The following is a 16880-nucleotide window of genomic DNA, read 5'->3' as shown; positions in this document are numbered from 1 at the left end:
TTTAAGATAAGGSTAAAACTGCTGTGATTTATCCAATATAAGCTATATTGATCCAGAGAAAAATCTATAATGAAAGTACTTGCCCAGAAAGTGCTTATCTGAACACTACCTGTAGTCACAGAACATATAGTCCATCCCTGAAAAAAAGAGTTGYATTCTTACTGGAACAGGTTGCCATAAGAGGAAGTTAAGATCTTGTTTCCTTCCCCCTCCTTTTATTACTGAGAGGAAGAAGAACAAATCACTAAGAAAAAAATAAAAAGATCCCGTGATCYCCTATCTCAAGGGTCACAGTCAGCAGCACAAACAGAAGCCTCTTGAGAACTCAGTTTTCAGAATAGTTTTGTCCGACAAGAATAATGGTGTAAAACAAGGTCAAGCACAGAGTTCCCTAGACAGCAATTTCAACAGTACTTCAAACTTGCATTAGCATTGCAATCCAGTCCCTGCTTTTGGTAAGAGGAGTATCTGTCTGAATATTTATGGTTGCTGAGGTAAACCAATGCCCCTAATATAGGAATGAAMAACCAAGTCAAGCTGCTTTTGTTCTCCAGCTATGGACAAAACATTTTTCTGTTGTTTTTTATATAGAAGTCTCTCCCCARAATAATTTTCATCTATACCTGTCTGTGTAAACATGACAGAATAAGCAGGGGGAAAAAAAGCAGGCTGAGGCATAGCTAAGGGTCCTAAAAATGTGGAGTTCTCACTTTTGGTTCCACATTTAACAAACACAGGAAACAGATTTCAATAAATGAGGTGCCTGAAAACTTGCTGTAGGTGGCTCTCTTGAATGCAGATTTGGGTTAAGGGTTTCACTTCACATACTTCTATGACTCCTTGATAATTTTGGCAGGTCTCAATGATAAAAAACACACTTCTGAACTGACACTTTGATTAAAACTTCAGATTTTCTCCTCCTTTTGTGTACGTAGAGCAAATTTTTGTAGGAAAAAACAGCTGGTGCTGTATCAGAATTCTTATAAACAAGAAGTCTGCTACTTCTTGGCAAGTAGCAGCCTCAGAGAGACTGTTAGAGATGACAGACTATTCAGTGTGTAAACTTAAGTGTTTGATGTTTTCAGTAAGATATTGCAGTGGGCACAAAGAAGAGTTGCCTGTGCTTTCTGCAGTAAAGCTCATACAGAAAGACAGAATATATTCCATAATCCAAATCTCAGAACTGGCACTCGTAAGAYGCTAGACTGTTTTAACACTAAAAGAACTCAAACATCTATGACAAAGTGTATTAATTTATCTGATAAAAGGGACACAAAGAACATCCCAACCTTACAGAGGATACCTGCAGGAATACATGAAGAACACAGTGCCTCTGAAGAACTAACAATGACAGTTGCTAAAATGAAACAGTTCTTCAAACTGAGGATGAACAAATGATACACAGTATCAAAAATWGGAGACATCAGTTATTAACTAGTAAGAGTTACTGCTTCTAAGAATGATCCTACAGKTACTTAATAGTTGCAACAAAAAGATTATTAGAATTTAGATACCTGAACTAATTTTTGTAGGTCTAATTCTTTCATTTGAAAGTGAACCAAAAATCCTAGCCTGATATTTCATAAAARCATTTTCATTTTTTGGGTTGAAATAAATTGATTTGGAAACTGCATCCCRAAAAATTAGAGAAGAATTGGGTTTCTCTCTTGAACAAAAAGGCCTACTCACTTCAGCTCAACACTGTGTCCTTTATTTTGGACTCCTCCTTTTCTTTACAAAGTGCAGAGAGCAACAGACCTCCACAAGGTCTGACAACACAATRTCCCAAGTGGCACAAGGCATAAATTACCAACACTGCACGGTAGCTGCAAATCTCCGGGTACAATGGCAAAACATCCTAGGCAGCGCTGGCCAAGGGTGTGATTACAAGGTAATCACACAGAAATTTCTCTTTTTTTATCCCACCCGTAATTAACAGAGATGAAGGAAGCTACCACTCAAATGAGAGAAAAAAGAAAAACGTGCTACTGTACTGCAAATCTGGACCAGAGATTTGAAATCAATCACATCTGACCCTGTAGGGACAATCCCTACAAAGCAGATGGACTTTAAAGGGTTGATAAGAGTTGCTTTCTTTTTCTTAACTATGTTCTTTAGCCATCTTCTGAGGTTAAGATTAAAAAATAAAGGACATTTTAAGGGGAGCAGAAAAGCATGACATCATCTGCTCCTCATTTTAGCAGAAAGGCAACTGATTCCTGTGTGTGTTCACTGCAGGAACCTTTTGTGGCCAGAGCTGCCTCCTCTGATTTATCTGTATATCTGTAAATCACCTGTGGAGAGCAAAGAACCGATTAGTATGGATTACTGGAACTATTCACTGCAGAAATGCCAAGCTACCTAATGATGACTTATACTGTAAGCCCTGCTGTTGGAATAAATCTGCTGTTCACCAATTAATGTTGTACAATTCCTATTAAATACATATTATAATTCACAAAATGTATTAATAAGCTTGCTCAAATATTGGACCACAGATGTGGCTCATGGGAGGGCTTTTAAGGTCTGATCTCTGACAAATGCTGAGCCTGCACAGACCCATTAAAATCACTGGAAAGTGTGTGTGCCAAGCACTACTCAGAATGAACCTTCTGCCATTCTCCATATTTAGATAGACATCAAATCATCTTCTGTATTTGGACAGGATTAACACTGGCAAGCAAGGTATCTTACCCTCCCTATCATTATGTATATATTATGTATATAATACTTATTCCATACACCCACAACTGTATTCTGCAAGATCTATTGAAACTAATATTTCTTCTCCAAATCAAGTTCCTTACATTGCTTCAATTCTTTCCAATATTACTGGTAAGTGCGTACTAAAATTCCTCCAAATCATTCTATCAAGAAATCTATCAAGAGCAATCTTGGTCTGAAATTTCCAATGATAGATTTTAGCAATCCACAAATCAACTCAACTTCTTCTTGCAGCAGTGAAATACCTAAGGTTAAATTTTACATGCCTCACTATCTCATAATTAGGAACAGCCCCATAAAATTGTAAAATGGCTGTTCATTCACATTCTTCATGCTTTACTTTTCAAAGTTAGTCATTTAAACAACTCTGAGGGCAATTTTTATATTATATCTCAATAAAATCTTTCTTAGRTCATCAAATATTATCAAACAGATGATGCACAGTGAAAGAAATAGTATCCAGACAGTAACCCTTTAGGCAAGATTAAAAAAAAAAAAATAATAATTAGGTTTAAAAGTTGCTAGAGCTAAGCTATTTTGGCAAGGCAGCATCAGTGACTGAGTTTGAAAAAACTAGGGTGGAGAGCAGACCAGCTGCCTAAAACCTGTCAAAAGRCAGAGCTGTACAACACAAAGTTCTATTTAAACACAAACATAACAAGTAAAAAGAGTCAGTCTGAACTGGGGAGAGAGAAATGCAACATCCAGTCTTAATTAGAACATTTGACAATTATGTGTCCTTATGTGTAAAATTAAAAAAAAAGCCTATCATTTTGATCTATTAAAAATAAACCTATAGGTTTGGGGTGGTGAAGGATGGTGAGATACAGTCATTGGTTCTGATGAATTGTGAAGCTGGTAATAGACTACACTGTGTGGACAGAAGGAGCTTCATGTGTTGTCCTAAAAGATGAGAAAGGCCATGAAGTCTACAGGATTTCATAAGATTGTTGCATCAGTGGAAATGTGAAATTAACTGCTACTAGGACTAATTTGAAATCCCTTTAAAACCCACAAAAAGGATCAAGTAAAGCACATTAGGAGTAGTTGTTAAAATCTCTGGAAACCAGAGGGAAATGTTTTCAAATCATTGCTAGTCAAACTAAAACGTTTTCTGAGATCTGAAGAAGTTTTTTTGGAACAAAGCAGGAGCAGCCCACACTGAAGGAACTGAATGAGAAGAAAAAAAGATAAAGCTAGGAACTTTTCAGAAGACTAAAGAGGACAAAAAAACCAAACAAACCCAAAAAACCCAGACAGACTGTTGAGTAGAAATTCCATTCAAGGGCTTTTATACTTTGACTAGGAATAAAAAACTTGTGTGTATAAGAAAATATTTTGCATGGTCTCCAAGTTCCCGTTTCTTTATTTTCATGGAACTGCCAAAGGATTAAGTTGTACACTGGAGTATTAATAGGGACAGATCTCCAGAGCAATGTTTGTCTAACATTAGGGTAAACTAAGGATCCTGCATTAAAATACCAGTGCTCTACCTCCACAAACKAGAACCAGGCGCAGGGCAGCCATCCAAGGCGGGTCTCATTATACATTTAATCTGTAGTTTAAGTTAGTCAAATTGAGATTATTCCCAAAGAATTCTCCATCTTCCCTCCCACCACATTTACATGCTTTCCCTCCCACATATACCATTTTATCACTTTTTTAATATGCCCCCTTGGGTTTTGGTTTTTGTTTGTTTTGTTTTGTGAGGCTAGTTACTATTTAATTCARGTCACAAATTGCCATTCACAGAATCATTACAGCAAATTAAATGGGAATGCATATTTGGTGAAAGGGAATGAATTTAGCCTTAAGCCAACTGTGAAACAATAACCTGAGATGCCAGAGAGTGCCTAGAATCCACTCAATCTCAAAGGATCTCAGTTGGGTTTGTTTTTAAACTGATCTTGAAATATTTTTGAATGGTTTCTAAATCGGAATTTTTCCCCTTTTTCCACACAAAAGAGAAGGAAGTATTTTTGAACGAATGAAGCATTTTGAAACACTTAAAAATTTTGGAATCTTGTAATTACAAACTACTAATAAAATGTGAAAGCCCATATTAAAACAGGAAAAATAATCATGAATTCTCCTCTTTTCTCCCCCATACTGTTTATCAAATTTACGAATTACTTGTTTTCTAGAAGCAATGTTTGTCTAAAATAAACAATTTGGTCCAACAAGATCATCTAGTGTAGCTGGAAAGCACAWGGACAATGCAGCAGACCGGTGAGGAGTACAACAGTGAGGTCAGGAAGTCAGAATCTGGCAAATAAAACAGGAAACAAGGGTACACAACACTTGGACTTCAAAACCAGCTCAAGTGGCTTCATCTGAAGACTACATCCGTCTGTGTACACTCAGAGAAACTGCCTCCACGACTAAAATGCCAAATTAGCAAACAAACACTCATGCTCCATGCTAATACCATTGTCCAGATGGCCCTACGTGTACACAGCTTCTGAAAATACCTACAGAGCAGGAAAGCAACTCAGTCTGCACAGCATTACATAACCATATTCACTTCCACATGACATGCTTTCGGTCTAAGTGAACTACTTCTGAAAGGAATAAATCTGAGGGATGTTTACACTGCYACCACTGCATTGTTTCACAATACAATCCTGCAAAGTAGTGAGTTAAGACTGCAGTCAAAATTAAGACTAAGAGAGAAGGGAAAATGATAAGCWAAAAAGACCCAAGGATTTACAAGGAAAACAAGTCACCTTACTTATTTTCAAAACAGTCTTTTTTCTTTCTCACCAGCAGAAATGAGTCTCTTTCCACAACATCAACAAGCCTTACAGTGTTTCAAGAAGGAAGATTAGGAGGAATAATGGGCAAGAAGGCTTTAGTCAGGTAATCATAAGCAGCAGGAACKTGAATTAGTAAAACATATTCTCAAAGCATTAAGATAAATCAGTGGCATAATATGCAAAGGATTTTATTTYGCTCCTAAGAGCAATGAAAAAAGGGTACCTTGGCTATCTACAGTTAGGCAAGTCAAGAATGATTTAAAATATTTGTTTGCTCTGTCATCTTAACAATTGTCTTATTCCATATTATGATTACTTGATGCACTGTTTGAGAAATCTCTCACATCAGAGACGTGCAACTTGGCTAAAAGTTTTCCAAACACAGCAATGAGAGCAGAAGCTCTGGAGTGTACCACAGCATAGATATCTGCAATGAGGAAAGCCAAAGGGGTAGCAATTTTCCTTCCACTTCCATAAACAGAAAAAAAACCCCTTCTCTTGCTGCTTTTGTAAATTCAGTCAATGCTTGTTCTGACTAGGGTAAAAGAAAACATCCTCTGCAATATGAATCTTTTCCTGAAGATACATTTGTGTGCTGATTAGAGAGTTGAAATGTTTACCTGAAGATAAAAAGGCAGGCTTTCCTGAATGGCAGACAGCAAAGCCACAGGCAGCTCCTTGTCCTGCTGGAGCACAGAGTGTGGCAGCAGTAAGCAATCCACAATGCGAAACAAGAGCTGCTGTGCCTTGGAGGTAGCCAGGATTGGTGCACAGAATTTTACCAGACATCCTGTTGAAATAAATTCAAAAAATAAAAAAAAAATCCAAACCAATTTACAGTTAGGAAAAAAATTAAGAAAGCCTAAAAAGGCAATTATATTAAATTAGATCTTAGAGTAGCAAGAGTAACTGAATTGTCTCACTCCTATGAACTCATTTAATGGCACCCCTTTAAAAAATCCCAGTCAAAACAACTCAAAAGTCCATTACAATTCACCAAAATAAAATACTAAATTCATTCAACACATCACAATTAGAAGTTTTCAGGCAAGTGAAGCTGCTTTAGGGTAAGTACAGCAATGCTAAAGAAAGGACAAGTCTCTTAGATCCCTGCAGAAAACTTAATGAAACTTGATCCATAATGCAGTTGCAATCAGCACACATGCACTTAAACATTTACCTTGCTGTGTGCATTCCACCCTTTTACAGGGAAATGCTGCCTTTGCCTTCCCTTCACATTTGTCCAGCACCACTGTGGCAACACCACATCAGCAACTACTCACACAGCAATTCAATGTTAGCAAAACATTAAATATCCTTCAAATTGCATTTAATTTCAGCAGRTTAAGAAGAATGAGGGGCAGCCAAGTCCATTAAACCAGAACAGTCTTTCCAGGTCTTTGTGGGCTCTCAGTTCACAAACTGAGAGCCTCAAAGAACATCTTTCTTGTTTTCAGCAAGATAACAAATCATTTGCTCAGCTTTGAGCCAATTTTAAGATTGTTCTTTTGACTTGCAAGAAAAAAAAAAAAAAAAAAAAAAAGGTGTTAATGTGTAGATACCCCAGCTTTCAGAAACATCTTAACTACAGGCAAGGTGTAATTTTTCTTGAAAAAATAACTATACTCAGAAGTGTTAATACTCAAAATACACATTAAATAAAGCAAGATTCTTATGTAGTAGTTTCCACAGACATTTTCACCTTCACATTTAATTAGAGGAAAGAAAAAGTTTGCTGCGTTGAAAATACAGGAATATCCCAAGAAAACACATTTAGGACTTTAAAATAATGGAAAATCAAAAGTAGGCTGTTACAAGATATTATTAATCTATAAAAGTCATTCATTATCATCTCTAAAAACAACGCAAAACAACATTAATCTTGTGGAGTGAAAGAAAACACAACGATCAATCATAGAGAAAGAGAACGATCACCTAACAATACTTCTAATAATGTTGTCTAAGCTTCCTGCTTTGAAAGAAACATGGTCATTCCAGCTAAAAGTACTCCTTCTATTATCACTGCTGTGATGTATGGGACAGTACAAGACACAATCTGACTACAGACAGAAGGTGTTTAGATTTGTTAAGTTTCAGGTTTTGTCTTTATAATTTAACAATCCCACAGAATGTGAAGCAGTGATTGAAATACACTTGAGTGTTTTTTCTTTTAAACCTTTATGTTTTTTTTAAATAAAAAGGAAGTACAATTTCTTGCACACAACAGCATGACTGAAGATTAATTGTTTCCTACTGCAAAGAACAAAAAGAACAATACCATTTAAAAAAGGAAAAWACCAACCTAAAATTACTTTCCAAGGCTCCAACTCACATCTAGATACCTAAAATATTTTAATTTGATATACATTTTGTGTATCAAAGTATGCTGATCTCTCAATGGAAAAGTCAAGTACTTTACAAATCTCTAATTCCAGTACATTTGATGCACCTTCTGCATCTCAGTCATGCTTTCCCTGTGCGCCTTATAATTATGATATAAACTGTGTGCCTGCAAATCATTACCTCTATTTTAAAATACATAAGGTTTACTCTATTTTTAAAGAGAGTCACTTCTATTTAAAATGAGTGGGCAGAGGAAGGAGACAACAAAAGATCTCACACAAAAAGATTCATGACCCTCTGTAGGAAGAGCAGATCCACTGTGGCATAAATTGCTGTAACTTCAGGAACTGCTGTGACATTCAACCATCCTAAATAGCCAGAAACCAACTCTTGACACTGTTTCTGGGTTTGTTTAGGTCAAACAGGCAGTTTTCAGTAATGAAAGACACAAAACCATCTTACTTTTGAAAATACTGATTTGCAGAGGTAATTAAAAAACCCACAAACAAAAACCACTAGGAGATTAGACATCATGGTCTAGAGAAAATCTGGAAATAAGAGCTATCTAACTGTAGCACCTTGATGACTTTCTTTTTTAAAACATTAAATAATACAGAGGAAAATATATATATGGATAGTATAGAGGGGGAAAATGTATTAGAAGATTATTTTACTGATTCCTTGCAACTATTTCCTAAAGGAAAAGAGGTTGTAAAATAATTACCTATGATCCAGTATGTAAGCTGCAGACCTTCTGGAGGTCCTTTTGCCTTCAAATAAGGTTTAACRTACTTTAATACATCACCTAAATACTCCAGAGTCTTTGCTACCATGGCAGATTTCTCAGGGAGTGTCTGAAGACCACTGTAAGTTTTACCAACAGCCTGAGAAAACAAAAACATAGTGAGTTGATTTATATTTATTTCAAAGTCTCTCATGATATTTTAGTGAGCAATTTCTTCTTCAGCACTCTAAATCTGATACATAGTCTCTTTTCACTAAAATTGTCCTATGAAACTAACACAGGGAACAGATATACAATACCTTAATGAACTGGACAAGAGCATTTTTTGGGTCTTGCTTGAAAACTGAYTCTCCAACATTAGCCTTTAAAAGAATGTTTTCTACTTCTGAGAGTTTAAAAATCAGTCTTGTCATTTCAGTCAGCTGCTCCATGTAGGCTTTTCCTGATTATTACAAGAGAGCACATCAGTAAATACAGTATACAGTTATGCTTTTAGATTTAATTTAGTCTCAAAATGATAAAGTGAAACATTATTTTAAAATGTCTAAAACATAAGTATTCAACTTAGACAACCAACTGCATCTCTCCAAAGAACATAAATCTAAACCAGTAGTTTTTCTGACATAAGTTGTAAGAGAATGAAGAGTATTAAGAATGGCGAACCAAGTACTTTATTGTGCTGATGGGTTTTTCYTCAAAATCTGCAAAATGTGGATGAGAAATAGTGACTAGAAGATGTATTCTACAGATAATTAGAACTGCAGTGGTTTTAAAAGAAGTAATGAAGTATTGCTCTAAGAAAGCAAAATATCCAGTATAAAAAATGGGGAGAATTAATTGCAGTTAGATTTTCCCCCTCTCTTTTTTTTTTTTTTTTTCCCTTTTAGGGCATTCACAGCATGATTTCTGACTATTTACTTCACATTTTCACTTTTTTTAGAGCAGTTTCTCCATGGGGGAAAAATAACTTGTCTCCTTGGGAGCAAGTTTTTATTTTTTGCTTCCAAGGAAACAAGCTCTTTTATCTTTGTTTGTGATAAATTTGTCATATGCAGAGCAGGCAAACTATCAATAAATAGCACAAGCAGTGTAAAGAAACACATTTTGTAATTAGGTAAAAGTAAAGGAATACAAACAAAAATACATTTTGTAATTAGCTGAAAATGTTTGCCAGCTTTGCAATATAGCCCCGTTACTGCAAACATGAGGGAAATGTGAGCACTTACCAACTGTTCTCTCAGCATCTGTCTTGGCCAAGGCACCACTTGGTTGATCGAGGAACATTTGCAAAACGCAGCGAAACCACGAACGTACTGTCAAAGCTTCATAGGATGTATAGCCCATGCTAGAAAAAGCTTCACACAGTGAACTGCGTAGGTGGAAGAGGAAGAAAAAAGGTAAGGAGATCTAATAAAAGTAGGCAGAAAGGTGACAGAGTGTCTCATTTGTCTGTGGATGCACATATATACATGTACATRTGTTTTGGCTACATAAAACGGAGGGAGGGAAATTCACAGTGGGAAATGCCTTAGTCTAACAACGGATGATTTGACATATTATCTAAACTGACAAGGTACAACGCTGGAAATGTTTATTTGAATCAGCCTGGAACTTCATATTGACACTGCTTCAGCTGCTCCAGCCTTTCATAGAAAGCCAGCCCAGGTGCCCCACGCTATTCTGGAGCCTGTTTAGTTCTAACTACATTAAAGATGGAGGAGGTCTGCTTAAGCAAATAAAGATATGCCAATGTTCAAAACAGATCAAAAAGGAAAACATAAAAGGGCATCTTGGAGACAAGAAAGGAAACTGCCCTACTTGGCARTACATTTACAGACATATTAATTTAGGTATGTATACACACACAAGTTTATACATTCCCACACCAACTTGCTATACATACTTTAAACTCTTGCTACCATTCTACCAGTCAGCTGTTGGACTCGAGTCACTCAATGCACAATCCCTGTACTCTACTGCTGTCTATTCCCAAAGATTTACTTGCCTCAATACCATGAATAGCTGCTACAGTCATTTTTCCCAAGCATATCAGCCTCACATCATTGATTCTGCAGAAACTTGTTGCTAAAAGACAGCAGGTGTGTTCTGCCTCTGCTCCCAATTACTATCAAATGAGCTGCATGTGTGCTTTGGGTCAGTGAAATTTCTTGAAAATAGTTACACCTTTTATTTGAGAGACTTCCTCCCTGGTCAGTCCTAGATGCTTCAACTTTAATGAAAACTGCTTGTGCTCTTTCTTGATATATGTACATGTAAATCTACTTATTTTATGCTGACATTTATTCATCTTGCAACAGAATGTCAACACAGGTCCAATGGAAACCAAACTGGATTCTACTTCTCACTAAACAACATTAATAAAGTTGGGATTTTTTTCTGCTTTACTTATTTAAAACCAGTGACAACTGTATACTTTGTCTGAACATCCTTGCTGAAGTACAAATGACAAAATAAGTAAGGAGACCAAATGAAAGCAAATAAAAAAAATTAACATTGAATTCCAGGACCAAAAGAGAAAAAATAGGATGCCTATGGACTTCAGGCTCCTTGCAATAACATGCAAACAAGTTCAGTCTCATGTAATCTTGATATACAGAGCCAGCCTACTTGGTCCCAAAGGCTCACAAAAGCACTTTCTGTTGTAGTCTCACTCCTGTTTCTCTTGCTTGCTGGTAGGTGGGAGATTTAGGCATCTTCCTAGAGCTGGAGAGGAATATGTTCCTAATCCTTAGAAAGGAAAGAACCATAACTACCTGCTAGAAGTGGTAGTGGTCCTTGTAAAACAATGAGCTTATTCATATGCTCAAATTTAGTTTAGATAGATTATAATTCTAATGAATTTAGATGAATCTAATGATCATGTACCAAACAATATAGATCTGGAGGGGGAATTTTAGCCTCTGCTGCAGAAGGAATTCCAAAGCTCCTGCACATTGCCAGAACTTGCAGGGTGTAACAGTATTGGAAACAAAAGAATCTTTTCACTTTTTAACTGAGAATATTTGATGTAAAAATTATCAGGGCACATTAACCATGAAGTCTTAAGATCCCAGCACTCTGATAACTTTTGCTCTACAACTGCCTAAGGTAGATAAGCACACGAATCATTCTACAAAAAAAAGCTTTCAGGACAACAGTGTTTTGAGTATGGTACCCCTATATTCTACCAAGAATGTCTTTAGATACTCACTGWCCTTTCACAAGGAGTCTGAGGTAGGATAACAATGCATCTGTGTACACAATTTTAACAATATGTCAGATGCTTAATGAATATTGGCACAAATACCTAAATAACTGCTTTCTATCACCTACTTGAGTGTTCACTGGGGAAATTGGTAATTAACCTTAAGCACCTAAATAATACCAAAATTCAATTTTAGGAATCAAAATGTTTTTCTCTATTTCACCCGAGGAGCAACAAAATTCCAAATTATAAAATTCAAATTATGAAAGGAATTTATGTAACTCTTATCTCACATTCAGCACCTATTAGGTATCTGYAACCTTGAATGAAACTCACCCTGCAAAACCATAAAAGAGAAATATAGCAGAGGACTGAACACTCCCCAGTTTCAAACTGACACACAAAGAACTAAATTCAACCTCTTCTAACACCTCCCAGCAAGAAGGCCATAGCCTCATCTTTGTCAATCACACTTAAATAATCTTTACCATATCCTGATTTACAGTTACTGTCCTTAGTACACTATGTAYCCTAAAAATGTGCAACATTTGTCACTTTCAAATACACAGAAATATTCCCTCTTTCTCTCTCATTTCTCACCTCCCCTGCTTCCAAAACCTGATTCAGAAGCGGGCAAGGCMGGCAAAAAAAAGCACACCACAAAAACAACCACCACCCATCCATCTTAGGTTCACAGAGGCTTACTTAGTGAAAAGAAAATGTCTCAGGTATATAAAAATTTGACTGGATTGGCCTGGGCAATCTACACTAGCTGATCCTCTTTGAGTAGATGCAAAGAATCTGGACCATTTAAATGAAACATTACAGTCTGAAGCAAGATTTTCCACAAGTCTAATCAAGGATGAAGAGGTACTGAAAAAACAAGTAGTTGCAATTTTTCACCTATTTTGAATTAGATGACTTAGGTATCTTGACACCAGCTGAGGCCACACCATGTCATCCCATCCAAAGAGACGCATCATTGATAGAACAGGCTGAGGCTGGAGATCTGATAGGGCTTTGCTGGGTATATCCAAAGCTAAGAGAGTAAAACCTGTTTATAAAGTGAAAAAAACATGCCACTATGTTAATAATTTCTCAGTATAATCCCCGTTTCACTAAAAAGTACTGAATATTAATTACAGTTAATAATGTGCAATCTGAAGTACCAGAAATCTCAATTAAAAATTCTAACAGTGTTTGTACCCAGGTTAAAAATGTACTCTCTATCCCAAGCAGTTTGTAAGTCATCAAGACACATTAGCTGCAAAGGAGAAAAAATGGATCCAAACATATGCAATTTTAAACAGATTCACAAAACCACACTTTATAAATCCTGAAGGCATAGTTTTACTACCTCTGCAGAAAAAAACATGTATTAAAACCTGCTTTTTTGTCTTCTTGACTTCCCTTTCTTACCTCCATCCACTACACCCTGCTCRGTACACATAAGTATTACTGTGCTTTACAGGGTTGAGTTTTATTTATTTTTGTTGCTTTTACACACTTCTCACTGTGAAAAACTATCTGGAAAGAATTCACTTAGTAAAAGCTGGTACCTCTCTTTTTTAAATAGACTTTCATGTATCAAAAGTTACCATATAAATGAAGCACTACAGAAAAATTTACTCTTGAAAAGGATCTCCATATAACAATTGCTTATCTAGAAASTGGGGCAGTACTTTGTACAGAATTTTGTTAATGAAGCACAACCTTTCGCTATTTCTGTTATGTCTACTGTAGAATCCCTATCCAACACTACCAGAATGAAAAATACAGTACATTCTTAATATTGAAAGTGCATTAAAACTCAGAAATTAAACGTAATCTTAAATGCTGAGCAGTTATTAGGTTATAGGAAATGAGAGGCATCAAATGAGTCTTGGACTGACTTTAGAAGGCAATGATAAAAGGGCTCACTAGTTCCCAAATTCTCCAATTCAAGTTAAACACAATTTTATATGCACTGATAAACTGACTTTGAATTAGACAGGAAAGGCTTGTTTTCAGAAACAATGAAATTATTTTAATTAACAGTACAGGGACAGACCATCTTAAGCCATGAAGGACTTCCCATTTCCTCATGTGCCTCAGAATTAACAAGTCATACAGAGTCTCCACTTTGCCTTAGGTGAGGAAACAATCCGTGCCAGCCTTCTTCCAGATTATCACCTCGTTTCTGCAGCATCAGCCATAACATAGGTTGGGGAGAAATGGGAGGCAGAACAGTAAGGTGAGGCCCAGGCTGTTTGCCTGGCAGGGGGAGCAGGAGAGCTGTGACAGCTGCTCCCTCTCTCTCCTCTGGGCTGCAACCTTAAGGCAAGAAGCTCAAACAGCGTGGGAAAGGTTTGCCTGTCTCTGTAGTGCTACCTAACACATCTCTATAAAGCAGGTCACAACTGCACTCCCCTCCTTCTCAGAGGAGTTTATAATAGCTTGTGCTCTTGCTATTTCACTGTGCTGATATAAAATAAAGAAAGCTATGTCACTGTAGGAAATGAATGAAAGTTTTGACATTAACAACCTCTTCCTTTGATTTGTATTGCTGTTTCTCACACGTTTCAGCAGTGTGAGACCACTACTGTTGCACACTGCCTTTTTCATTAATGCTACCTCCTAACTACCACAGAGCGGCTTCAAATGAAGGGTCTTTTAGCTTTTCTACTACCAACTCAGTACTAATTCATATCATGATGGGAAAAAATATTTAATGTTTCACTCCTCTGAATTTTAGTTAACTGGATGCAAGATTTCATTGTAACTACAGAATTCAATGTTAGCTACTGATGTTAAAGATCAAACTGCGATATGTTTCTATTCACTGCCAAGCTGACTCCTTGCTGGAGTTCACACACATGCAGTCTTGTACTTCAAGATTAAAAGCCTTCAGTGCAAAGCAAGACAAATAATTAGAATGATTTATGAAATAGTTTTATGACCATGAAGGGTCCTGCAAAAAGGAACAGTCAAGTRAGCAACCTTTCAAAAATTGCCTTCAACTGCAAAATATTTTTTAAAATTTAGTTTAAATCTCAACCATTATAAACATTTCAACACAAATAAACTTCTACAAAAACATGTAAATTCTGGATATAGTGAAAAACCAGTATTCTTATTTATATTGTATAACACTTGCATGTTGATTAAAATCAGTGACTAGTAGTAAAAAAGAAGTCAGGCTTTTATAGCTTCAACCCCTTTGGTATTCTCAATGCATTTTTATCCTGTTAAGGAATCCAACACTACAATACTTCTTTGWGTCAAAACATTTACCACAAATTCTACTTTTTGTATTTATACATGCCCCAGCTCCTACATGGAAGGAGAAATATCCCAAAACATAAACTCCTTGAAAGTTTGTGACTCTATAGAGAATAGCACCAAATCCAGGAGGTCACAGGGAGGGTCRGTGCTAACCTGCAGCTGTATCAGCAAGCTGTGGGGAAGGCGGTGTCTGGGACATTCTCTGGCTCTTCAAGTAGGGAAAGAAATTTCTCCAGAGAGCACTGGCGACAGCAAGGTGGTGCTCTTTAGCCACTAATGGAAGCTGTGCGTCTGGGGCTGCGTTTCCCACTGGAAGTCCCTGGCTTACACGTTCGTGCACACTCCTAGGGAGAAACAAAAACAATGTTTATGTTCAATAAATGAAAAATTCACATATTTTTTAAAACGCATTCACAAGTACTTTAAACCGTAGAGCCTGAGAATTGAAGGATCATTTTGAGCAATTAAAACCTTTATGCAAAGACATTAAGCATACCAGTTATTTGATGGATGAATGATGGCATATTAAGCACCATAAAGTTAATGTTAATTACTAATGTCAACCATTAATTATATGCTTTTTAATATGTCAGATCAAAATGAGAAATTGGCAGCTTTAAAATGAATATCTGCATTTTGCAACTGCTAGCATGACAAGCAAGTCTGCTTCCAATCCAAAGCCAGGTGCTTCTTTAAAATTTTTGTCACTAGGATTTTTAGGATAGAGTTGTGTACAGCAAATAATAGCAAATGATTTTGATCAATGGTAAAGCTTCCTTCTGAAATCTACTTCTCACTTGTAAAATCTCACTAGGTGCGAGTTTAGATAAAAGATTCATTTTATCCTGATACACTGCAGACAATTAGGTTTGACAGCAATGCCCACAGCTTTGTTAGTACAGTAAAGACAAAAGTTACCACTACACATAACTCCCATCTCTTCCTCAGACAATGTGGCATGAATTCAATAACGCACTCAATTTTCTTTGATTCTTCTAGTACCATTCCTGCTACTTAATCTAATTTGGAAGTTGTGACTTTCTAGAGGTTTAATAGAGATATGTCTGCAGGGAATCAATGTTCTCAGAGAAATGGGGGGGGGGGGGGACATTAATAAATTTGTCTGGTAGAGCAGGATAGGAGGCATTACAGTACCAGGCTGATCAACTAAATAACATGCTTATTAAAAACAATCTGTAGGAACGCACTATCATTCCTGTTCCTATTTATCTTCTGGTCAAGCCAATTGAGATTGTGCATTAAAGCACAGGCAGCATTATTACGTTTGCTTTATTAAATTCTATAAACAGCACTGTAAAGTCAGAGTCAAGATATTTATAAGATAACGGCAAACTGCAGAGGCATCGAGAATTGCCTTAATATTAACATTTCTAGACTAMAATGTTTTTTTCTTAACTGCCATTCTCACAATAGTAACTGCTTCACAAAAATCTTCCCCATGATATTTATTTCATGCTTACCCTAATTTGAAATAAACCAAAACAAAAATAGGAAGAACTCCAGCTCTTAGTTTCCTTCTGGGAATGGGGGAAAATTATGAAAGAATTACACAACTCACAGCACTCATTAGGACATCTGAAATGGAATAATTTTAAATAAAGAGTAGGTTGGCTGCAAGGCCTTCCCGTACTATGGTTGATATTAGAAGCRCATCTCATTATATCAAATTAGTATCCAAAAATTCTGCCCAACACATAATTTAAAACATAAAACATACTGGCTGTCAAAGGTAACGATACCTTATGCCTGCCTGCAGGCATTCATTAGTTTCAATAGGACAGACAGAGAGAATTGAGTACCAGCTACTTTTCCAATGACTACA

The 16880-nt window shown here is 36.5% G+C and overlaps 1 protein-coding gene across 1 annotated transcript in view; it reads right to left on the bottom strand.

Annotated features, from left to right (window-relative positions):
* Positions 1 to 16880, bottom strand: part of MMS22L (MMS22 like, DNA repair protein) — a 90064-nt gene that overhangs the window by 9289 nt on the left and 63895 nt on the right. Inside the window, exons 15-20 of the mRNA XM_057364107.1 lie at positions 15191 to 15381; positions 12677 to 12827; positions 9795 to 9937; positions 8868 to 9010; positions 8548 to 8707; positions 6101 to 6270 (exon numbers count right to left, since the gene is read on the bottom strand). Coding sequence (XP_057220090.1) covers positions 6101 to 6270; positions 8548 to 8707; positions 8868 to 9010; positions 9795 to 9937; positions 12677 to 12827; positions 15191 to 15381 — 958 coding nt within the window. The remainder of the gene's footprint in view (positions 1 to 6100; positions 6271 to 8547; positions 8708 to 8867; positions 9011 to 9794; positions 9938 to 12676; positions 12828 to 15190; positions 15382 to 16880) is intronic.

The sequence above is a fragment of the Malurus melanocephalus genome, unplaced genomic scaffold (assembly GCF_030028575.1).
Source record: "Malurus melanocephalus ecotype Western Australia unplaced genomic scaffold, MMel_1.1 scaffold_35, whole genome shotgun sequence".
Taxonomy (NCBI): Eukaryota; Metazoa; Chordata; class Aves; order Passeriformes; family Maluridae; genus Malurus; species Malurus melanocephalus.
This window is presented reverse-complemented; position numbering and strand designations above follow the sequence as displayed.